Raw genomic sequence first — 26806 nt, 5'->3', positions numbered from 1 at the left:
TTTTTTAAAAGTTAAAAAGCTTATATCCCTATATGAGAAGATGATATGTTTAACTCTTGAGATCTGTATCTCTGTTATGGGTATATTTAGAGGGTACAGGTAAAATTTGATTTTATTGTGATGATATAAAAAAGAAACTAAAGGAGGAAAGATGATTCTACTGAAAGAATTGGAAAATGGAGTTAAAATGAGGTAAATTACATCTCATGAAGAGGCAAAAAAGACCTATTACAATTGGGGAAAAAAAAGGAAGGGGGGGAGGGAGGAATGAGCATTGTATGAATCTCTCATTAGATTTGGCCCAAAGAGAATGTCATACACATTTAGCTTCCCAGAGAAGCTTGTGTCACCCTATAGGGAAGTAGTAGGGGAAACGAAAGGGGGAGACTAATAGAAGGGAGACTAGAAGTAAAAGGGGAAAGGCATAAGAAACAAAGAGGGGCTGTGAAAGGGGAGAGCTATTTGATGGAAGGGGTGGTCAGAAGCAAAATACTGGGAAAGAGGGAAAGGGAAGAGAAAACTATAACTGGGGGGAAATAAGATGGTGGGAAATACAGAGTTAGTAATTTTAACTGGGAATATGAATGGAAAGAACTCTTCCATAAAAAGAAAACGGATAGCAGACTGGATAAAAGTCAGAATTCTACAGTTTGTTGGTTACAAGAAACACATTTAAAGCAGAATGATACATTAAGAGTAAAGGTAAAAGACTGGAGCAGAATCTATTATGCTGCAGCTGAAATAAAAAAAAAGCAGGGGTAGCATCCTGATCTCAGATCAAGCAAAAGCAAAAATAGCTCTAATTAAAAAAGATAAGGAAGGAAACTTCATTCTACTTAAAGATACCACAGGTAACGAAGTAATATTAATACTAAACATATATGCGCCAAGTGGTATAGTATCCAAAAATATTTTGTGCCATGAAGGAGAAATTATATAGAGGAATGACACCTATAAACACAAAATACAAGAAAATTTGAGAAGGGAAAGAAAGCCTTTCTGTAGGAAGAGGTGCTTGAGTTGATACTTGGAAATAGCTAGGATTTTAAGATGAAAGGGGGATGTATTTTGTGCATGAAGAAACCTATTCAAAGGCATTTAGGATGGAAAGTCAGATTCAGGAACAGTAAGTAGTCTACTTTGACTGTAACATAGAATACATGAATGGAAATAAAGGTAAATATGCTTTAAAAGACAGACTAATTGTGAAGTCTTTAAATGCCAAGCTGAATAGTCTATAAGACTATAAGACAATAGAAGAGGGTATAAAAAGGGCCAAGAGAGGACAGGAACAGAAGTCGATAACTATGTAGAACACGATTTCAATTAGGTATCCAAAGCCAAAATGCTATTTAAAAAGTATATGGTGACTTTAACACGTATGGGACTATCTGCCATGTAGAGGAGGGGGGGTGGAAGGAAGGAGGGGAAAAGTTGGAACAGAAGTTTTTGCAAGGGTCAGTGTTGAAAAATTATCCACGCATATGTTTTGCCAACAAAAAGCTATAATAAAAAAAAAGAAAAAAAAGTTTATGGTGAAAAAATGGAGTTAATGAGAATGAACGCCTCTGGGTTATGTAACTAAAGATGTGAACAAAGATACAATATTAAATAGATACTTTTTAAAAATAACCTAAGTAATGAGTTAGTAATAAATATTAATAACCCCAAGTAAATAATATAAATAATTACTAGTCATACTAATGTAATGACAAGTGATACAATGTACCAAAATAAAGGGAATGCTGGACAATTACTCTTCAGAGACAACATTTAAAACTATAAAAAATTAATGACAATAAATCTCAAAAAATTATGAGAAGAAAATAAGAAATGGAAGATACACAGTTGAGTTTTTTTTTAATTCATAACTAAAGACCATTTTAAAATGACAGTAAAACTAAAAAGCTATCCCCTAATTTAATAATTAATAAAAATGAAGAGAGATAAAAATCATGAGAGCAAATAAAATTTTTTCAGACTCTATAATAAAACAAAACAAAATAAGAAATTTTCTATGAAATGGATGCTATCTGCAAAAAAAATTTAAAAATTAACTAATTGAATGGGTAGGCTATACAAACTAAAGAGAAACTGAACAAGCCATAAAGCCATAAATGCCATAGAGGTGATAACAATCTAGAACCAAATGATTGATAAATGGATTTTACTGATTATTTAAAGAATAATACCCATCCCGCATAAATTTCTTAATATGGAGAATGTCACTCCATTATGAATCAAATGTGGCTTTGATGATAAAATCAGACAATGGTTATGGCGTAGAATGAGAACTATAGACTAATATTTCTAAATATTGATGTAAAAAAATTAAATGCTGGCAAAAAGAATACAGCAACATATCAAAAATTATAACCAAAGAGTATTTAATTCAAAAATAGAAAGATTATGTATAGCTAGGAAAAGAATTCACATACTAAATAACATTTAAAACAAAATTGCAACAACAAAAAAGAAATAATACAGTTCTAATTTGTGTTTTTTTAAAAGCTCTAAGCATAGGAGTCAAAGAACATGTCCATAATTTACTTATTATTTTTTTTAAAATGGCTTCTACAACTAAGAGCTTGTATTATTTATTGTGGAGAAATATTGGAAGCTTTCACACTAAGATCAGGGTATGCAAGAATGTTCACTAAAACTAGTATTATTTGACTTAAAAATAAAAAGAAACATGGGCAATAAGGAGACAATATCTTTGCAAATGATAAAGTGGTTTACTTAAAAAACTTAAGAATCAACAAAATTAACTGATAAATAATTTCTCAAAAGGTAGGGTACAAAATGAATTTATAAAAATCAGCATTTCTATATATTAGTAACAAAAAAAGAGATGGAAAGATAATTATTTTTTTTAATTTTTTAAAGTTTTATTAATTTTTTAAAAACAAAGTTATCATTTCCTAATATCAGTCACCCAATTAGAATTTTTTTTAAGTTAAGGGAAAAGAAGGTGACATACCAATCATGTTTGGTAGCATATACCTTAACAAATGATAAATTACAAAAATGTATGATTGCATATTCTGAAAAAAGTTCAACAGCTAATATGTAATGTGTCATTTGGCCTTTAAAGTCCTTCACAATTGGGCTTCAACCTATTTTTTTCTAAAGTCCTTGGACAACATTTCCCCTTCAACACTCTTTGATCCAGCCCAATTGGCTGGATTCTTATACATGATGCTCCATCTCCCATTCTCAGTGTTTGGCATCCCACATACCTAGAATACATTCTTTACCTCTACCTTAGAGTCCTTGTCCTACTGTAGGCAGTTCAAATTCCTTCTATGTAAAACCTTCTTGATCTGACACTTAACTGCTTAATGCTTTCCTTCCCAAATTACTTTGTATTTTACCACTTTGCATACATTTGTATGTACCCATTTGGTATCCTTGCATATCTATTTTTTATGTTTCTCTATTAAGAATGTAAGTCCTTTGAGAGTCAAGACTGCTTCATTCTTTCTATTTGTATTCCTAGTGCCTGATATACAGTGGTGCTTAATAAATGCTTTTTGATTGATTGCTGAAGGAGGGATCTGTGTTATAGAACAAAAATATGGGACTGGTCTTTGATTTCCAAAAATAAATGTTCCTCTTATTCATTTTTTTGGTAGTCATGAAAGAAAGTGCTAATAGTTAATGTAAGGAACATTTTGGTTTATAAGTTATACTTGGTTTTATCACAGTCGGCTTTCGTTCTCCAGGCTTGTGAAAACTCAAGTGGCAGTGGTGCATAATGAAGGAATTTATGCATCAAAGGTTATGGAGTGGGTGGATCAGTAGAATCTAAGATATTTAGGTTTAAAATATTGCATGTTACTAGGGAGATCTAGAAATGGGTATAGAAAAAGGGATCTGGGGAATGCAAGAGCAAACATTAGAACTTTGATATACTTCACCCTCACCCTCACCCTCACCCCCACTGAAATCTCTGTTTGAGTAAAGCTTAGCCCTAATGAAAAGAGCATTGGATCTGGAGCCAGATGACCTCTGTAATCTTTGGCTAGTTTTACCTCTTAGGACCTCAATTTTCTCATATGTAAAATTAGTGGGATTAGGATAAATGATATACATTTATAATTCTAGACAATTCACTTGACATAGAAAAGAGAGAAATTATTGCCTCAAGAGTTTACAGTCTAATGGGGATGGGGCCAATCTTAGGGAAAACCAAATAAGGAACGAGGAGATCAGGGCAAATTTTTTTTTGGTTGAGGAAGGAAAAGGAAGATTCAGATGCTCTTCCTTTATCCTCCCAAAAGAAACAGCTCCTCACTGCCCTTATAGATTTGAATTATTAAATTGCTATGCCAGTTTTATCTTCAGAAATGTTCAGTGGAATCTCAGTAAAACTGAGCTTCAGTAATCTTATTTAAATCTTCTTTTTATGATTTGTTTTACTGGAAATCCTCTTGTACTTTCTAAACTCATCTTTCCTTGGGCATTCCAAAGTTCTTTAAGCATTCTGGCAGTCAAAATTTTCCTTCCCATCAAGACAATCTTCAGTACTATATTTAGTATGCACTTTAGGGGAGAAAAATCCTCCAAAGACACATCAGCTTTTAATCTTAAGAGCCAGGTTCATTGCCATGGCCTTTCAGCCACATCTAGAAAATCAGATTGGACATTGTTGGCTAAGAGCCATCTAATTATATTATGTGGGATAGAGTTATTAAAGAGATAGTATGGCATAGTGGATAGTGTTTTGGCCTGGAATTAGGACAAGATCAAATAGTATTCTAATGTATTAATTATATGAGCCTGGTTAAGTCATCTAAACACTAAATACTTGAAGCAAATCCCTAAGATTTATCTTCTAATTTATAGTATAGGGGCATCATGGGGGATACACACTAAGCATTGTTAGAAAAAGTTTTCACACTATGAGTTCTACCTCATCAATGTAATTTTTCTTCTTCCTCCTCCTCCTCCTTCTCTTCTTCCTTCTTTTCTACTCCTTTTTCTTCCTTCTTCTTATTCTTCTTCTTCCTTCTTTCTTCTTGTTCTTCCTTCTTCCTGCTGCTTCCTTCTGCTACTTCTTCCTGCTGCTGCTGCTTCTGCTTCTTCTGCATTTGTTTCTCTTCATTATTTGTATATTATGTACTATCTATTATTTAACAAGCTATTAAATGGTAAGTATGTGCTAGTATTTATATAAGAAATAAGAAGTTGATAAGAGAACATCCGAAAGAAATGTCTTTGATTGTTAGCAAAATACTGGGATTAGTAATCCCTAGGAGGCTTCACTGACTGTGGTTACATGCTGTTTTATGAGGTATTGCAATGCAAGGTGGCTATAGAGTCAGAGTATTTGGGTTTTGATTCTAGCTCTGCTACTTAATACCCACAATGACCGAAGGCAAATCATTTAACATGCTTCTATTTCTGCTTCTGTAAAATGAGGGACCCAGACTACATAAATTCTTAAATTCAATCCTAGTTTAAACATAAACTTCTATGATTCTTATAGTTATAATCTTGAACTATAACATTTGAAAATAGATGAATATTTAGAAATAAATCTTTATATTTAAGATTCCCAAAAATCTTTCAAATAATCTCCTCAATTTGAAGGATAAAAAAGGAAAATTTACTTACTTTTTCATCATCCTGTAGTTTATTGCCCAAGGCTTCTTTTCAGTGATTCCATGGAGTCTTTTGTTTTGGGGGCTCTCAGCTAATGCAGACAATGTTTCACTATGAGTGAAGTTACTGTTTCTTTCCTAATGCAAAATACTATGCAAATAGTATTGACCTTAAGCCAACACTTCCCCATTTTGTACCTACTTCTCTCCAAAGAGAATCATTCTGCTCCAATAACTATCATTCTTTCTCTTTTTTCTTTTGCAGAGGTGTGAATATGTTTGCTATGTTAACTGGAACACTGCCTTTCACTGTGGAGCCCTTCAGTCTGAGAGCTTTATACCAAAAGATGGTGGATAAAGAAATGAATCCCCTTCCTACTCAACTTTCTACTGGTAATCTCTATATCTTTTCAAATCCAGCACATTATCATTCTGTCTCTGACCAGATTTTGCTTACTTTTGTGAATGCTTATGTGTGTGTGTAGAAAGAGGGGAGGTTTTTAAATTAAAATTTTTAATTAAAATTTAAAAAACTTTGAGTACCAAATTCCCTCTCTCTTCAAACTCTTCTCCACCCATTGAGAAGGCAAGCAATATGATACTCATTATAGTTGTGAAGTCACGCAATACATATATTGTGATATGTTTTTTAAAGTATCAGTCTAAATATTCATAGAATCTTAGTGTCAGAAGGGACCTCACATACTACCCATTATAGTCCCTACTCAAAATATGAATCTATGTCTTCAGACATCTAATATCTAGATAACTTTTAGTGACAGATACTACCACTTTACCTATTTAATCTAAAAAAGGCTTCCTTAGTATTGCATTGGAATTTTTCTCCTTTTAATTTCCACTCAGTTCTTAGTTCTCCCTTTTTTGCCCCAGTGCACATCAACCAATTGCTAAATCTCTTCCCCCATAAATAGCCCTTTGAATTTTTGGATATAACTATCATTTTCTTCTAGGTCTTTGCTTCCCCAAGCCAAAATTCTTTGACTCATTTTCTTATAGACTACCTCAGGCTACTTTTGGACACTGGATTAATATCTCTGTTAAGAAGGTGACTTCCAGAACCAAACAAAATATTTCATATGTGTCCTAACCAAAAGAAATTAATTATAAATCTTTTCTTTCTCTCTTCTCCCAATCTGGTGCTCTGTATTTCTGTTCAAGATTACTATAACCTTTCTCTTTAGAATTTTGTGCTGCTTAACTGTAATGCTAGAGAAACTGAGGCAAGATAGAGATAGAGAGTTTTTAATATTTTCTTTGGATTTCTGAGAGGGAAAGATTTTCTGGGACTAAAGGATTCATTTTGGTCCCAGGGCTGATGTCTCAAAACATTCAGCAGCTTCAGCATCAGCATTGAATGTGAGATTCCAATCGTTTTTATATATGTTTCCATAGATCAGGGTAGACAAGGAGATAAGACTCTGTACATTGGTAAATGGTGGGAATTTCCAAGAATGGACCATCAATCCAGTTCTGACAGAGTATAGGATCATAAATTCTATTTTTCCCCATTTATTTATTTAGTCATTCACTCATTTTTTGTTATTTATAAAATATCACATTTCTTTTTTTTTTTTTTTTACTATAGCTTTTTATTAACAAAACATATGCATGGGTAATTTTTCAACATAAACCCTTGCAAAAACTTCTGTTCCAACTTTTCCCCTCCTTCCCTCCACCCCTTTCCCCTAGATGGCAGGTAGTCCTATACATGTTAAATGTGTTAATGTATATGTTAAATACAATATACGTATACATATTTATACAGTTGTCTTGCTACACAAGAAAAATCGGATTTAGAAAGAAGATAAAAATAACTTGGGAAGAAAAACAAAAACGCAAGCAAACAATAACAGAAAGAATGTAAATGCTATGTTGTGGTCTACATTCATTTCCCAGTGTTCTTTCACTGCGTATAGCTGGTTCTGTTCATTATTGATCAATTAGAACTGATTTGTATCCTCTCATTATTGAAGAGAGCCACTTGCATCAGAATTGATCCTTATATAGTATTGTTGTTAAAGTGTATAATGATCTCCTGGTTCTACTCATTTCACTCAGCATCAGTCATGTAAGTCTCTCCAAACCTCTCTGAAATCATCATGCTGGTTATTTCTTACAGAACAGTAACATTCTATAACATTCATATACCTCAATTTACTCAGCCATTCTCTAATTGATGGGCATCCATTCAATTTCTAGTTTCTAGCCACTACAAAGGGGGCTGCTACAAACATTCTTGCACATGAAGCTCCCTTTCCCTTCTTTAATATCTCTTTGGATTATAAGCCCAGTAATAACACTGCTGGATCAAAGGGCATACCCTTTGTACAGTTTGACAGTTTTTTGAGTATAGTTCCAAATTGCTCTCCAGAATGGTTGGATCCGTTCACAACTCCACCAACAATGCATCAGTAGGACCATAAATTCTTGATAACTTAGGAGGACTTAGGAAGCCAGGACCTCTGAACCTCCCCTTATCTTGAGTTTAAACATTTACAGTTTATAATCTTAGAGTAGCTAACCCTAAGTTATATCAATCTTAATGGTCTAGGGGAGGGAGGCGTTACCAGAAGGATTGAAGCAGAGCAATTTAGGGAAACTGAGGCAGGACAATTAGGGAACTGTGGCACAACATAACCCCCCCCCCAAAAAAAAAAACCTCTTAATTTCCTTGCATTGTTTTTTTTCCCTGAATTGCTTTTTGAAAAAAATTCAAAATAACAGGTAATGAGAAATTACTTCTTATAGTATTGACAAGAGCATTTAAAGTTTTATAGACTTTAAGAATCTTTATTAGTTTAATATAATTTAAAGATTTCCTGTTTCATTGAGGTTCTATTTAAAGTATATATCTCTGTTCCAGATCATTGAGTCTGTGAAATGATGACAGGTAAAACAACATTAAAGAGGACAGTTATTTCCATAAGAGCAACACCATAAATGGTCAGTTAGTCAACAAACATTTATTTATCACCTATTGTGTTCCAAGCATTGTGCTAAGTGCTGGAGTCACAAAAAAAAAAGCAAAAATAAAACAAGGCAATATTTGTAAATTATTATGCAAATATTAAATCTCTTTATAAATAATAGCTATTATTAAAAGCAAGCCTTGTTTTCAAGGCTTACAGTCTAATTTGTTTTATAATTTTAAAGTAGGATTTGACTACAAACCGTTAATGATGCTGTTGTGCATATTGGGACAAAGATTTTTGGGTTATTATGTTCAAATTTTATTCTAGTTTAGTTTTATAGAATAAGTTTTAGTGATTTGTATTATATATATATATATAGGTTAGCTCTTCTGTCATTAAATGTGCTATGAAAAATAAAACTTGAGCTTGGTTCAGTGGATGATACTGTGTTGTTTGAATTTTATGACTCAAAGAAGTAATGCAGTTTCATTTTTAAGTGTCATTTCAGTTTGAGTCCCTAGTCTGATGAGTTTTATTTTGGATTTCAATTCTATTCAGAGCAAGTTCAGCTTTAATGAAAATAGTAATTTCACAGCAACTTATTACACTTTTTTAAAAAAATAGTAAATTAATAGTAATATAATTTTTAGAATTATAAGTATAAAAATTATGAATTTAATATTAACAATAATAATAATAATAATATTGAGGTTTTTCCCTAGAGTTTGTAATTTATTCATAAAAAATGAAAATGTACTTGCAAAAAAAAAAAAAGATGCCCATTTAAAGGAAGAAGAAAGAGTGCTACTTGGATTAAAAAGAGGCCTGGATTAAAATTCTACATTTGATGCTTAATAATTGTGTGACTATGGACTAAGTCCTCTTTGGCCTCAATTTTCCCATCTGTAAGAAGAAGGTCCACACTACCTGCCTCATAGCTGTGTAGACCAATTGAAGTAATGAACCTGAAGTACTTTGTTAACCTTTCTTTGTACAGATCAACCCTTAATATGTCAATTATTGGGGCAGCCAAGTGGTGCAGTGGATAGAGCAGTAGCCCTGAAGTCAGGAGAATCTGAGTTCAAATCTGGCCTCAAACACTTAACACTTCCTACCTGTGTGACCCTGGGCAAGTCATTTAACCCCAATTTACCTCAGCCAAAAAAAAAATAAATAAAATAAAAAGGAAAAAATATGTCAATTATTAAGCTCTTAGCACTTTGATCCAGAACTAGATGTGGAATCATGGAAATTATGAAGATTAAATATGTATTTTATAAGTCATGTGTTACATTTTTGTTACTTTCTTTAGGTGGCAGCTCTATCACATATAATTGTAGACAAGCAAAAGGTTCATCAGACTGCTATTTTCTAATTTTATTTTCTAAGGCTTTTGTGAATGTTTAAGAGAAGCAGCAAGGCAATATGAAACATGATTATATAGTAGAAACTACGTAAACATTACAAAATTTGCGCATTTTGATTGGTGTTAAAGTTTAGCAATTACTTAGCAGGTTTCAAGCTAAGCTCTGTCTACTATGCCATGATGTATCTCTTTTCTTTCTTTCTCTTTTTTTGGTAATACCAATTTAAATTGAAGTTATGTGACATTTTTACTAGCTTTACAAACATCTTAATTAAGCTAGTAATAATATGAATGATGTAATTTGTTGTTTTAGAAATGAGTAATGGGCCAATATTTTTTCTTCTCCATTACTCTTTCAGGGGAGTATTTTCCAGAAAAGTTTTCAATAGACTTTACTATCAGCATTATTTAAGTGATGGAATCACAATGTTCCTATAACATTGGAACCTTCCTATTATGTAGATGTAGATTAATAAATTTAGCCTATTTAACTTTTCTATTGGATTCTTTCTTTCTCTGCTTACTAGAACTTCCTAGTACTGTTGCATCATGGAATAACAAATGTCTTTCATGGAAGATGAATTTCTCTCAGAGTGTATCTTTTAATGACTACAACCCAGCAATAGCATTTGTAACACATTCTAAGCAATGACTTTAGGTTACTTGAAGGTTTGTGAAATGAAGTAGAAAATGAGATGTTTGTGTTTATGAAGGTCAAACAAATGCTAATTAAAATTTCAGAAAATGCTGGACTAGCCAATAACTTGTATAGATGCTTCAGTCTCAGAGTCAAAAAGGAGAAGGCTGTTGGGTCTGGACAGGACTTGGCTTGTTCTGTCTGACTTTCATTGCTACAGTGAAATGATTTTGATAGTCTTCATATATTTCCTGAAGTCATTTCATTTGGCACATTTTCAGTGTATTCCAAACAAGCCAGGACAAATATTGGAAAGTTAATAAAACATTGTGCCAGCAATAGGAGTTGGGGACAAGTGCCTTCAGGATAGAAAATGTGGGTTGTGCACAGTAGGTATACTTGCCTTGTGTTGAGAGAAGTGTAGTGCAAGAATAAACACAGTGCTTCTCCTTTATGTATGGCTCATCTTGAAGCTCAGGGTTGTGAGAGTCGGAAAAAGGCAACATAGTGGGGAAAAAAAGGCTGTTTCTATTGCTTTTTTGGAGAGGAGATTTTTAAATTCTAAGAAAGTTGCCTTGATATGCAAGAGAGTTGGAATAACTGATAATAAGATAATAATCAAAATATTCAAAATTTCTCTTGTGATGCAGATCAAAACTCATCCATGTCTGTCTATCCAATGTATCTTTTATCTATGAGTTCACCAAAGGGGACTATCCAATATAGTGGAACCTTCTTCTGACATTGTGAAGGTGCCAGTGGAATACTCTGGCTGTTCACTTGTAATCCCTCTCTCTTACCTCATGACAGACTATTCTTTGAAGCAAATTTTTACATTTTTCTCATTATTTATGTGTTGCACATTGTATTTCCCCCATTGCCTTCTATGTGGTGTTGATCTTTAGATCTTTTGGAGACAGCTTATTTAGGTCTCACTGCCATTTGGCAGCACTGTTAAAATGTTAATAATGAAAAGATGGGCCTTTGCTTTCATAGGGCTCTTGATATATTCTTCCTGTATGTTTGGTCTTTCCAGAATGAACGGACAGACCAAATTCCTCTGCATAATTACAGATCTCTTCCAGGAAACTTTCCATTGTCCTGGGGAATAATGAAATTAACACAATGATATTTTTAAACAGGAAGACCTCACCATCCATAGGGATTACTCCTTTGATCTGTATGCTTTTCTGTCTTCTCTGTTACATTGGCAAATGCCTTTTTCCAGCATACATTTTGCTTTTATGCTTTGATTGATATTTATTATAAGAAAGTTATGAAACAGATTTATTTGTATTGTCTTGGTTTCCTCATTTATAAAATGAGCTAGAGAAGGGAATGGCAAACCACTGCACTATTTTTGCCAAGAAAACTCTGAGCAGGGTCACTAGAAGTCAGAAATGCTTGAAAAATGACAAACAAAAGTATTTATATTATTTCATCTTCCAAAGAGTCTTTAATCTTGGTGTTAAAGAGCCTATATAAGGTGGTATTTGGTTAATGCGTACTTATATTTTTAACATAATTCAGTTAATTGTGAGATGGCGAAAGTGTTATCTATTGTTTTAATATTGTTTTGAAGGTCTACTTCTTGCTGTTGAAAATAGATAGGCAGTGCAGTGGATAGAATACTGAAGTTCAAATTTGGTTGCAAAACACTTAACTGGTTGTGAGATTCTAGGCAAATCACTTAACCTTATTTGTCTCAATTTCTTCATCTATACAAATGCACCAAAGGAAATGACAAAACTCTCCAGTATCTTTGCCAAGAAAACCTCCCAAAATGGAATCATGAAGAATCAGACATGATTGAAAAACAACTAAACAATACTGAATTGATGAGTATATCAATATTAGTTCAATTAATTGTGAGATTGCAAAATTTATTTAATTTTTAATATTTATTTAATAATGCTTTGAAAGCCTGCTTGTTTTCTACTAATACCCTCATCAAGTAATGCCCTTATTAGTGTCTGGATGACACTAGTTAGTAGTTATTGGTAGCCTTTCAGCACTGTTATGTTTGGGATTTTCTTGGCAAAGATATGGGGAGTGATTTGCCATTTTCTTCTCCAGCTCATTTTACAGATGAACAAAATGAGGCAAACAGGGTTTACATAGGGTCACAAAACTACTAAGTGTATGAAGCCAAATTTGAACCCAGAAAGATAAGGCTTCCTAACTTCAGGTCTGGTCTTCTATCCACTGGGGCCACCTAGCTATGCCCTGTAGTGTGGGGACATGACATTCAGATGCTCTTTCTTCTCTCTTTTCTCCCTTAGCTGATTCATTCCCCCAACCTATACTTGTGCTGGAAGGTTGGAAAGTCTACCTACAACTCTTAACTCTTTAGTCCTGACTAGTGCTCATTTAAATAAATTAACCACAATGACAACTTTCATCATGAAACATTTATGATAAGCAAAATATTAATGATCATAACACAATAGTATGCCCAAGGAGCAGCTAAGTCGTACAGTGGATAAAGTACTGGGCCTGAAGACAAGAAGACTTGATTCAGCCTCAGATACTTTCTGGCTGTGTGAACCTTGGACAAGGTCACTTATTCCTATTTGCCTCATTTTATTCATCTGTAAAATGAGCTGGGGAAAAAAATGGGGAAGAATGGGCACAAACTTAGAGAAACCTAGCAAGGAAACACTTTATGGAAAACCCATTTCTCTGGGGCAACTTAAGACTGCTTGTTGTTCAGTTATTTTTTTAGTCATGTTTGACTCTTGATGATCCTATATGGCATTTTCTTGACAAAGATATTGGAATGGTTTGCCATTTCCTTCTTCAGATAATTAGTTCTTCCTTTCTCCAAGTCCAGCATTCTATCCACTCTCTGAGAATAAATAAGAAAGTCAAATGAACAAGCATTTATTAATCTCTTAATATGTGCCAAGTATTATACTAAATGTTGGGGATACAAATAAAAGCAAAAATGTGTTCATTTTGCATCTAATATATTACAAGGACACTCTTTCTAAATTTTTAACTAAAGATCCATAACTGATGTTATGCATCTTGAAACAGTCTGCTATGGAATTTAAATATATGCTTTCTCTTTCACATCAAATGAGGAAATTACTGTCTTTGGAATTTCTCAGTTATGTAAGGCTGACCTTATGACACCAATATTTGTGAATCCATAAAAATCTGATGCTTTTTGGCTTTCTTGTGTCTCTAAGTATACTGAAACAAAAACCCATCATTTCTAAAAGGAAAAACTTCTGTTCATTCTGAAGTCAAATGTCAGACATAATATAGATCAACTTTTCCTGACTATTTTTCTTCTCCATGCTAAATCTTGAAAAGCTGAAAAAAATATATTAGTATAGGGATATTCAAAAAGTATTTGTTCAAGTAAAATTATAGTCAAGTAAAATTTTATTTATTTTGAAGACAAATATGTGATGCCTTCAGGTAAATTTCTTTGTGAATTTTTGAAGAGTATTTGGCTTGTTGGTTTGACCAAATATAATAGCCATTTTACAATGCAGAAAATTGTGCCTATTTGATAACTGAATGAAGAGGCAATAGATAAAATCCTTGTAGGGATACAATATTCAATAATATCTTCAAAATGTGGTATTAGAAGCTAAATAAATACTTCTCTTATAGATTAACCATAATTATATATATATGTATGTATGTATATAAATATATACATATATGACTTAAAAGTTTAATAATTGGGGCAGCAAGATGGCACAGTGGATAAAACACCAGACCATCTGATCTCAAATGTAATATCTAAGTTCTATTCCTATGAAATTCTTTTTTCTATGTTAATATAATGGCATCTCTGTTTTTGCAAATGCTGTTTGGAGGCAGGTAAGAAGAAAGAGCTGGGTTTGGAGTCAGGAAAATATAAATTCAAATCTGACCTCAGACATTTACCATCTCTGTGATCATTACAGCAGCTCACTTAGTGGTAATCTGTCTCAGTTTCCTCAACTGTAGAATAAAGAAAATAACAGCATCCTACCTCACTGGGCTGTTATGAGGATCAAATGAAATAATATTTCTAAAGCACTTAGCACAGTGCATAGAACATAAAAGGAGCCAAATAAATGCTTCTTTCCTTCCCTTATTAAGTTGCAAGACATTTAGAATAAAAGTGAGTGACACTTTAAATTTACGGAAATTTCCCCAAATTATAAGTCTTCATGCTCCTTTAATTTTCAATAAATATTTCCATCCCTCTATTCAATATGAAATCAAATAAATTTTCATGTTTAACTGTTAATATATGCATAAGGAATAAAATAGATTAAATTTCCCTAAAACTATATGGCATGTAACATTTTTAGTTATCATAAAGTGTTTAAATGCTTTTCAGAACCCAGTCAAAGTAATGAAATATGATTTTGTTTCTTGCCAACCACTTTATTTTATTTTTGAAAGAGATACCTGAACATTTTGCTGAGTGTTGGTTATATTTTGCTTTGGATTTGATTGACAATAGAGCAGTGAGTCTTGATTCACAAAAGTAAATTGTTGCAAATGGAATTAAAGCTTTGTATGTATATTCAATAAAATGGCATGTGCTTTTCTTAGGAAATAGTAACAATTTTGTAATTTTGCTGATTGGAAATCAATATAGAGCTTCTAGTTATTATGAAGATCAATACTTGTCCTTCACTGTGTTAACACTGATTTTTTTTCTAGCCAAGTGTGAAAAGGACTTCATGCTTAAATCTTACCATTTGATTTTGGTTATTAAGATTTATTTTTTCAACTGCTCTCTTTTAAATTTTTTTTTAATTTTGAAACATACACTATCAAACTTCCTCCATTTCTCACTTCATTCCCATTTCTTCACTGTTGTCTCTCCAATCCATTGGAGGTCTCCCCATCCCATTAACACTATTACTTTTCGCCTATTTCAATGTTGATGTTCTATTTCAATAGATTAATGTAGTTCTTACCAAATCTTCCCATGTCCCTTGACAAACTTCTTGTACCATGTCAGGGTATACATACTCCAGTTTGGGAACCATTGATGTAGAAGATTTAAGAAATAAAATTTAGATTGCTATCCTCTTAAGATAATGTTTTAGTTGCAAAGACCTTTTGCCTACGCACCTGGGTTTTTAATTTATTCTATGGATTTTGATATAATGTTCTTAATTATACTTTAAAATTTTATTAATAAGAGGATATGTGTGTGTGTGTGTGTGTGTGTGTGTGTGTGTGTGTGTGTGTGTGTGTGTGGCAATTGGCTTTAAGGGACTTGCCTAGGAAGTGTTAAGTGTTAAGAGATACAGATTTGAACTCCGGTCCTCCTGACTTGAAGGCTGGTTCTCTATCTTCCACGCCACCTAGCTGCCCCAAAGACAATAATTACCCTTTCTCTTTCATCTCCCAATTTAAATTATTTGTATTCAAATATTGTAATAATCACTTTTTGAATTTAATGAAAATTTGTGCTGCTGAAAGGGAGTTTATCAACAACAACAACAAAATCAATCCCAGGCAACAGTTTTTAGCTATCCTCTATGCTTCATGAGTTAAACAGGATTGTGTGGTATGAACCATTATGTGGTAGTATATCTTAGACTGCCTTTTTGCCCTATTGATATGTTTTCATGGGTTTAAAAAGTCCATATTCTGCTTGTTTATCTTAATTTTTTTGTAATTATGTTGAATATTTTCTATTTTTCTAATGTATACAAATAAGAAATGCCATAAGGGAAAGAAACTGCCCCAAGACTTGTTGGTTTTGATTCTCATTTTGTCAGTGATTGTTTTCATGCCTGTGGAGAGATCTATTCTTTCTCTAGATTTCAAATGCCTCATATAAAAACAAGACTGCAAATTCACACTGCCCTGGAAGACAAAGGGAATAGGAAGATATGAACTTTTGAGGATCCTGCTAGCTCTCATTTCCCAAAGATATAGTCTTGTAGTTAGTTGATTTCTCTTTGTGTGTGTGTGTGGGGGGGGGGGGGAGGGAATGGGAAGGGAGAGACTAGAAGGATTGAGAAGTGGAAAGGAGAGACAAAAAAGATGCCTCTCAAGTTTTTTTGAAAATTAAATCAACAAGGTAATCAATAAATAAAGACATTTATTTTGGCTCAAGGAATTGCAATTTAGAACAATGCACTGTCTTGTTCAGATAAGGAATTTCAATGAGACTAGTTACAAATGGAGGTTATATACACGCAAAAACAGAGCACCTAGATAGATAGATTGAATAGCTATTCACAAGTTGTGTGTGTGTGTGTGTGTGTGTGTGTGTGTGTGAGTGTGTGTGTGTGTTTTGTTTGTTTGTTTGCTTTTTTGTTGCAGGGTGAAAGCACTTTCCTAGAAAAACCGCAGTATTGATTTAAAACACTTCTAGCCATCAGAGGTAGTCCACTGATTGTGCCCCAAGCTAGGATCACCTTTAGAGTAAGCTGAACAGCATAAAGTGTCTTTGGAGCTATCTCTGTCCAGAAATATAAGTCCTTAGAAACATCTCAGCAGAAATTCCCAAATGTTTCCCTTGGAGTTAAGTGGAAGATGATTAGAAATTACTAGTCAAAACAAGATAGGAGTCCCAGAATTTCTCAAGAATTGAAAAGTCTATAATATTGATGTTTTCTTTTTCTGTTGTTTTCACAGCAGCCACAAATTTCCTGCGGTCTCTACTAGAACCAGATCCTGCAAAGAGACCAAACATTCAGCAAGCTCTGGCAAATCGTTGGCTTAATGAGAATTGTCCTGGGAAAGCTCCATATAACATTACATATCCAAACAGGTACTTCAATAAATACAGATCTCTAATGAGATAAGATTTATATGTAAGACCACTTTGGAACATGCTATAAGATTCAATTCAATCAAATATTATGTTCTAGGCATTGTGCTAGGGAGAAAAAAAAAGAAAAAGTAGTTCCTTTACTTTTACAGTATATTGGGAGCTTACAGTATATTGGGAAAAGACAACACATTTTTAAAAAGCTGAAAAATGAGGGGTGTGTTGGAGAGGTAGAGAAACCAGCTGAGAGGTGTAATGTTCCTTAGAGGCAAAGCCAAAGAGAGTAGGTGATAGAAAATAGACTTACCAGGAAAGTTTTGAGATAGGAAATAGTCATAATGGATATCATGAGTGAAAGCTGAGGAAAAAATCTCCACTTCTATTTGGTTCATAGGAATGAATAGTTTATTATTCTAACACCCAGTAGGGATGGACTATTGGGAATTTCATTGAAATGATAACTGTTAGTATGGAGCAGTGGATTTTCCTCATTCCTCATAACTACTTTCCATAAAAGTTCAACTTAAAAGTTTACTTCTGCATGAGGCCTTTTTTGATTTTCCCCCTCTCCCCAGCATCCCCTAAATTTATCATTTATCTTGTTTGTACTTAATAAAAATCCAAGGTCCTTGAAAGTAAGGACTAATTCATCTTTGTGTTTGTATCTTTAGCATTTAGAAACTAGGAACAGAGATTTAGAGCTGAAAGGGTCTTTAAAAACCATCAAGTCCAACATTTTACAGCTGAAAAACATTAAATGACTTGCCTCAAGGTCACACACCTATAGTTTGAAGCAGAATTTGAACAGAATTCAGGCTTTTTAATTCTGTCCAACATACCACTTTTTTGCCATCTTGATTATTAATTGCATGAGATCAGAATCCTCTCATATAAAGTAAGTGAAGTCTAGTCCTTTGGGAAGCCCTATGCTGCTGGTAATTGGACAGTGACTTGGGAAAACAGCCAATAGGGCTCTTGCTGTTATTTTTAAAAATTGCTAAGACTCTCATACTCCCATCAGCCCCCAAATTCTAAAGTCTTCAATAAATGAATAAACTCATCCAGTCAGCCCCTTTGTGACCTTTTTTTCTCCTGGGTTGTTGTTCTTTATTTTAGCCTGTTCTTAATGATACAAAAATGTTTGGATGGGTAGGTGGATGAGATAAGGAAAGCAAAGGCATTACTCTATTAGCCTTCTAAAGGGGAGGAAATTTTCATTCAAACTTGCAAGTAAGTATTAAAGACTCACTGGTTCTTACATACAATATATTAATTTATTCCACCTGAAAAAGTACTGAGGGTAAAGTGAATGCAAATCCACAATCTTTTCTTCTCAGCTGACTCAGATTTTTGCCTTTCATATGTAAATACCAAGTAGATGGCCAACATTACTCTAAAGCTGAAGTAAAAGCCAAGACTAGAACTCATCTCAAATACTTCCATGCTTGACATGTCAGCAGGCTGGGCAATTGACCAAGATTAGATGTTGCTTAAATAGAAAAAATATGAGGAGGGAACTACAGAGGGAAGGAGGAATAGGGAGAAAATGGATAGTCAAGAGGAATATGGGTGACTCTCCACTTTGGAGAGATACAGAATTACAATATTAGCCTTTTGAAATTCTTAAACAAAACAGTTATTGGCTAGAATTAGAAGGCCCTTCATTGTAGAGAAGAGGTTCCAGTAGAGAGTAACAGATATATAAATCATGATTCTTCAGGTCTACTGATAAGTCTGAGAACTTTATGTTGGTACTTTTTGTGTTTCAGATTATTTCAGGTAAATCTGTGGTGGTTCCATTCAATCATTGCCCAAAGTTCTAGCACATGAGAAATAATTTAAACGATGACAGAAAGATTTCAGAAGGAATCTTGAAATAAATTGCTTACTGCTTTCTGACACCAGTCCTGTTCAGGTACCAAAAGAACAAAAAACCAAGGGCCAATGGCTCCTTAACTTTGTAATGTATATGTATAGCATATAGATATGTTTTCTGTTAAAGGAAGGGAAAATTAGTGAAAGTGGAATGGGTCATTAAGTGAATGTTATCACTGTCTAAATGAGTCTAATCAATCCACTAAATGTGACATCTGTTAAGTAAATAGGGCTAAAATGAAGAAGCAGTTCTCTCCCTGTGTTGGCCCGATTTCCATTTTAAAAAAAAAATATGATTTGGCATATAATTGGGTTCATGTTACTCTCATGAATCAAGAACAAGTTCCAGATAGTTTGTGCTATTAGTTCAGATTTTTCTTTGAGGTTTCATCAGAAGTAAAACTGGTCACATCTCACTAGTCGGATACAATAGAGAATAGGCTAGAATATGTATATTAAAGAACACAGCAGTGTTATGTCTTTTGCAGTGAGGGACGTATTACTTAATGTATGCTGAAGTTAAATATTTTAAGATAGAATGAAAACAAAACTTCTAGTTAATATGGCAGCATGAGAAATATCAGTGAGAATTTCATTACTCCAGAAAATATCTAAAACTGTCAACAGATCAAATAATAATCAAGAAAATCCAGAGAGAAACAGTACTAAGCTCCTTCATCTCAGAATCAAACAAAAACATCTGAAGGCATTGAGAGAAGTATTACTAGGGAAGCTGACAGGAATTGAGATATGATTACAATATAACTACACGATATTAATGAGGTATTTGGCTAAATGTAAAAGATATATCCTGATCTTTTTCAAGTTAACTTTGAGTTTAAAAAGGAACAATGTAATTGGCTGAGCAAAAAAATGAGCCAGACTTCTAGAGGTTTTAATTTTTTAAGTCTTTGGACAAATTTCAACAGTTAAAGAGCTGAAGAGTTGAAAACATCACAAGCCATCAGTTACCTGTGAAAGAGATAATACATTCTATAGTTATTGTGAATCAGATTTTTTTGGCTATCTTTTCCTATTGGGTTTCAGAAATAATATATAGAAAGCCTGATAATTTTTTGTGATCTATACTATGCTACTTTAGAAGAATTATTGTCTAATGCCATTTCTAATAGCATCTACATTATAGTAATGACAATCGTCTAATAACTGATTTTTAATAATAATTGATATTGGCCTAATATATGTGTTGCGAGGAACTTTCCTATAGATTTTATAATTTAGAGTTTTGTAATGTCCTTCTGGAGGTCCCTATTCGGGCAACTCTTCATGATCCTATTATAAGAAAATAACAAATATTTATTAAATGGTTACTATGTTCTAGATGCTATGTTTGTTCTTGACAGAATTTACATTCTGAAGGGAGAATAAACAAGGATAGTTAGATAGATGTGTATATGGGAAAAAAGAAAGATTTCATGAGGAAGGTGGTGTCTGACCTGAATCCTGAAGGGAAAGAAATACTAAGTATTTCATTGAGAGCCTACCAGGTAACAGACACTGTGCTAGGAACTTTGCAGATATTATCTCATTTGATCCTCACAACAGAACTCAGTTCTATGTACCACCTAGCTACATGTGTTAGCTAAAATAGTATATTCAAATAGCTTTTAATAAATAGCAAATAATTTCATTTGTAAACCAGTGCTATTTGAATTTATGTGGATCTATTTGTTTTTATTACTAATGGACTTTCTAAGGCTCCTTTTAGGAAAGATTTCAAAAATCACTATATAATTTTCTTTTTTTCTCTTTTGACATAGAATTCACCTAGAAGATTTGAGCCAAAGTGTGGTACTTCACATGACTGAAAAGCTTGGATACAAAAATAGCGACGTGATCAACACTGTCTTGTCCAATAGGGCCTGCCACATCCTTGCTATCTACTTCCTGCTGAACAAGAAACTTGAACGCTATCTCTCAGGCCTCAGAGTAAGTTTGGCATTGTTGACAGATTTCTTTGCTCTTGGTGAGGAAAAAAAAAAACTTTCTCTTCTTTTTCCATAAATGCTTTCTAAATCGCTGACATTTGATCTTCAGCTGTTAATTTAGCCTGATGTGTTGCTGAATCTCTGGAATGTGAGATAAAATAGTATCCAAACCTGGGTCATATATCACACTCTCAGTTAGAGGAAAGTCAAGATGTTTTAAAAATAACCCTCTTATAAAGTTAGACCCTAGGCAAAGTATTCAAGCTTCTTTGTATTTTTTTTAACTTTTCCTTTAAGCATCTCTTCTTTTTCTTCTATTCCTTTAACCCTAGTTTCATGACCTGTCATCTTCTTCTATCTCTATGCTAGAATATGTCATCTAGACTTACTCACTGAACAGAAAATTCATTAATATTGATTATTTTTAGTTTGATTATAGGATTAAACTCTCTTCTTTAAAAAGAGCTAGCTCAAACAATTAGGACAGACTAACTACCTACCTCTTAAGTTTAGGTTACCATAGATTTAGTGAATAAATAGATCGTGAAAATTTTATTTTTTAGTAGCCGATACTTTAGATTGACATATGTTTTATATTTTAACATATTTAACCTGCCATCTAGGGAGGAGGGTAGGAAGAAGGAGGGGAAAATTTGGAATAGAGGGTTTTGCAAGGGTCAATGTTGAAAAATTACTCATACATATGTTTGAAAATAAAAAGCATTAACAAAATAAAAAATTTAAAAATATGGTCAAAACAAAAAGATATATATGTTTGTAGGAATAAAATCATATGAATATGACTCTTTTATTTATTTATTTATTTTTTAATAACTTTTTATTGACAGAATTCATGCCAGGGTAATTTTTTACAACATTATCCCTTGCATTCACTTCTGTTCCGATTTTTCCCCTCCCTCCACCCCCTCCCCCAGATGCTAAGCAGTCCTATACATGTTAAATAGGTACAGTATATCCTAGATACAATATATGTGTGTAGAAGCGAACAGTTCTCTTGTTACACAGGGAGAAGTGGATTCAGAAGATTAAAAATAACCCAGGAAGAAAAACAAAAATGCAAGCAGTTTACATTCATTTCCCAGTGTTCTTTCTTTGGGTGTAGCTGCTTCTGTCCATTCTTGATCAATTGAAACTGAGTTAGATCTCTTTGTCGAAGAGATCCACTTCCATCAGAATACATTCACATACAGTATCGTTGTTGAAGTATATAATGATCTCCTGGTTCTGCTCATTTCACTTAGCATCAGTTCATGTAACTCTTGCCAATTCTCTCTGTGTTCACCTGTTGGTCATTTCTTACAGAACAATAATGAATATGACTCTTTTAAAGAGCTAAGTTCCCCTCTAGCTAGAGAAATAAGGTTTGTTGAGGGCTAAAATTCCCTCTTTCCAATCTTAGTGGATAAGCTCCCTCTTTTCTTGAGCTAGAGTCTAAATTGAGTAATTGAATTTCTAAGACTGGCAACTAGAAGATAAGGGATGATGGCTAACTCCATACCACAAGTATTTCTTACCCACTGTGCTTTCTAGTTATAAAACCTAGAGGGCAAGGACTTCTGGGCTAATTTCATTTTGACAGCTGGAAGTTACTGTTGGATTATGAAAGTACTTTGGTCAGATGGCCTGTCCAATTGTATTATGTTCAAAACAAGTTTCTATGATTTTTTTTAATTTCTCACTTTTGTTATAAAAATTGCCCCTGTAAATTATTCCTTTTTATTAGTGGGTGGGTTTTATGTAAATTAGTCATTAGTTTCTGTAGTTGAAATACAACAATGATTTTTCATGCCATAGGTTATGGTTAGAGTCCATATTGGTTAGAGTCCAGGTGACATCTGTCAGGTCACCTAGTTTAATATGTAAATACTAGCTTTGCAAATTAAATCATATCTAATCAGTAACTTTTTACCTCAATTTATTTTTATTTCAGATAATTTTAACATTGTTCTCTTCAGCCAGGTTACATATTGTCCCTGTTTAAATTTGCTTATCTCTAGTGCCCTTATTGTTGTTCACTAGAAAACTGATTTTAAAAAATTCATAATTATATTTTAATAGGTGCACTTTTAAAAAATCATATGGAAAATATTTTCCTTTTAAGTGTTCTTTGGTTTGAATCATTTCATTTCTTAATCCTGATAACATCACTAAGAAACCCCTTTAGCAGAAGGTAAGCCTTGGAAAGATGAGGCTGAAGTAGTGACCAATCCATTTCTCCTAGCACAGCGTCAAGCAAGAAATGTTGTAAGGCTCTGGGCACATATATATTTTTTGTTCTTGTCCCACTCCTGAAACATTTTTTAAGAGATGAAATCAATTTTAAGTGAATATTGAAGGCATCTCGAAAAAAGGAAGGAGAGGGATTCAAAAAATTGATCTACGCCACTTGAAGGGTGGAGTGTTGGATCTGGTCATAGAGCTAGTGCCTTCTTGACTCCAGGTCCAACACTCCATCTATTGTACCAACTGCAGAAAAAGGAAAGCCATTACGGCAAAAGGAGGGATAATGGGGCTAATCATATAAATTTTATTAGAGGGTGAGAATTTTTGAAAGGAGTTTTTGCCATGTTTATTACAGGTACTGAATTTAATTTGTCATAACTTTTCTATGTAATCTCCCAGTGGATTTAAACTTATTTCAGAGTAGGAAACAAAACTTTCTTATGTTGGTCAAGTGACACTCCTTGGCAGATCTGTTGGCCACAGTTGCCTTGTGTGTAATATGAAGGCTTTGATCTAAATGATTTCTTAGATTTCTTCCAACTTTGAATCCTGTTATGCTAATCAGTTGTGAAGGCTTTTCTAGTAATTTGCACAAATTATGTTGAGTTCTAATTTGTCATGAACCAGAATTGATATAAGTCCAAGTAAGCAATTTTTAATTGCTACATTAAGGAAGTAGTGTTGCTGATTCTGTCTTTAGTCCTATTGTTTGATATTTTAATTAGTACTTTAGATGAATATATTTAGATAGATACTTATCAAATTTCTAGGTAACAAAGTTGACAGATGACTAGATTGGATGACAGAATCAGAATCCCAAAAGGTTGTAAAGGCTAAAAGAATGAGCTAGGGAGAATGAGCTGAAATTTAATAGGAATAAATTGATTTTTTAAAAACAATTCATAAATTCAAGATGGGGAAGCCTTCATAGATAAGCAATCATTTGAAAATTTCCTAAGTGGATTAGTGAACATTCAGGACTTGCAAAATAATTCATTAATGTTGCATGATAGCCAGAAAAACTATTGCTGTCCTAGGTGGCATAAAGTAAAAATTATAGTTTTAAGAACAAGAGCCATTTAGACTACAATAGGAGGAGGATGTTCAATTTGGGACCCTGTATTTTAGAAATAACATCTATAAATTAGGGTTTTATTCAGAGGACAATGATAGTGAAGTGAAGAACCTCAAAAATAAAAATAAAAATAATCTGCCTTACAAAGAGCAGTGGGATGCTTTGGGAATATTTATGCTGGAGTAGAAGAGATTTAAATGGGACTTAACTATTTTTAAGTAGTTAAAGGATTAACATGTTGAAATAGGGATCAGGATTTTTCTACTTGAGGGCAAAATTAGAAAAATTTATTATGATTTAGTCAAACTTTTGTTTATAGCTCAATGTTAGTCACTGCTGTGTCCCATGGGGGCATGATTAAGCAAGGTGTCATGGGCTACTTTAAGGAGTGTGCCTTATACTCGCTCCTTTAAACTAGAAACAAGTTTTAAGGGCATTCTCACCGGGTTGTGGAAACTTGCATGTGTAGGTCTAATAAAAATTAACAGTAAGTCTAGGACCAAATCTTTGTGCTTGTGGGACCCATTAAAGCCCATCTAAATATTTTCAGTGCTTTGCTTCAGATTAAGCTACACAAACTAATAAATAATCTTTGGTCCTAATTTAAATTTGTATACTATGTCAGTATTAATTTTTTTTACATTTCTTTCTGTTTTTTTCAAATCTTATAAAAAAAAAGGGAACCAAAGATTGGTTTCAAAGATGGTACATTCATCTAGTTTTTACAAGTAAGCTTGCGGATATATTTCATAATATCTTATAATATCCTAAAAACATTAGGAAAAATGTGTAGAAGCTGCAGAATTTATCATAAGAAAAAACTTTCTATCATAGCTATTAAAGGAATGGGCTGGCTTGGAAGGTAGTGGATTGAGCAGTGTGATCTCAAGCAAGCCACTTATCCTCTCTGGCCTGTTTCCTTATCTGTAAAATGGGTATAATACCATCTGTTGTACATGGCTATTATGAACCTCAAATGAGATAATGTATGTGGTATGTTTTATAAATTTTATATAATACTTTATAAAAGTACTACATAAATATGAGTTAGTATTATCTGCAAAATTCAGAGGTTGGACTAAGCTGCTAATATCAAATCTAATTCTAAAACTCTAACCCTATGTTTTTAAATCTTTTCAGACAAACTAATTTCTATAAAGAAAAATATATACCGATATCTACAAAAGATTGGAAGTCAGTATTAGAGGTACTGTGGAAAGAGAGATAATATTAATGTACTATTGGTGGATCTGTGACCTATTCCAACCATTCTGGAAATTGATTTAGAATAAGGCAATTAAAGGGAATAAATTTCCCATACCCTTTGACTTAGTGTTATGGATGTATGCCTCAAAAAAGGCAAAGATAAAGCACAATTTTAATATATACCAAAATAATAATCTTAGTAGTAACCAAGAACTAGAAACAGAATGAGTAACCACAGATGGGGGAAAAGCTGATAAAATTAGGGCATGAATTTAATGAAATATTATTATGCAATAAGAAGTATAAGCTGTTTAAGAGAAACATGGGGAGATTTATTTAAAAACAAGAGAAACAAGAGTTATAGCAATAACTAAAACATTGTGAACAAAAAGATTCTTAAAAAGAAATTGAATTCTGAGTAATTGAAAGACTAATTCAGATGCCAGAGAAGTAATAATGAAACATACTTCCCCTTCTTAGAAGGGCAGATACAATCAGATGAATAGTATAATACTAAATCAAATACATGTATAGTGTCACATATATCATTGTGTAGAATGTTTTTGCATAATTGTTTTTCAGTGTTATAAAGGAGGGTTCTGTCTGGATGGAGATTAGAATGACTAATTTATAGACAAAAGGTATGACAGAAATATGTTTTAAATAAAGAAATACAATTCAAATATTCTCTGGAGGGAAAGGATTAGTGATATAATGGAAACTAATAGTCCCTAATGGTTAAGGTTTATTTATTTTTCCTCTGGCAGAAGTCAAACATTCAAGACAACATTTTCTACAAGAACCAACTTTATCAAATAGAAAAATACAGCATGAATAAGGAATCTTATGAGGTAAGGATATAAGCAATATTTGCAATACTCTTAAGACTAGAATTTTGTCGTTTCCATTGTTATGTATAGTAAGGGAAGGGAAATTTAATTATTTTAGCCCCTAAAATAGCAAACTTTAATTATGGGAGCAAAATCTGTTAAATGACTTTTTGTTGAATTATTCCCATGAAAAATGGAATATAGGGGATCCATTGATTTGCAGAGCTTAAAGGAATTTATTAAAAGCCAAAATTATAGTCATACATAAATGAATAGAAGACTTGACATGAACAAAGGAAAACATAATAAAGGAGCTGGAAAAATTTTAGAA

The 26806-nt window shown here is 33.1% G+C and overlaps 1 protein-coding gene across 1 annotated transcript in view; it reads left to right on the top strand.

The window, feature by feature from the left end:
- The window catches only part of HUNK (hormonally up-regulated Neu-associated kinase), a 132878-nt gene that overhangs the window by 90060 nt on the left and 16012 nt on the right, over positions 1 to 26806 (top strand). Inside the window, exons 5-8 of the mRNA XM_051984976.1 lie at positions 5875 to 6002; positions 17161 to 17296; positions 20953 to 21121; positions 26413 to 26496. Of these exons, the coding sequence (XP_051840936.1) occupies positions 5875 to 6002; positions 17161 to 17296; positions 20953 to 21121; positions 26413 to 26496 (517 nt within the window). The remainder of the gene's footprint in view (positions 1 to 5874; positions 6003 to 17160; positions 17297 to 20952; positions 21122 to 26412; positions 26497 to 26806) is intronic.

This window comes from Antechinus flavipes, chromosome 3 (assembly GCF_016432865.1).
Source record: "Antechinus flavipes isolate AdamAnt ecotype Samford, QLD, Australia chromosome 3, AdamAnt_v2, whole genome shotgun sequence".
Classification (NCBI taxonomy): domain Eukaryota; kingdom Metazoa; phylum Chordata; class Mammalia; order Dasyuromorphia; family Dasyuridae; genus Antechinus; species Antechinus flavipes.
Note: the sequence above shows the minus strand (reverse complement) of the source record. Positions and strands in the feature narration are given on the sequence as shown.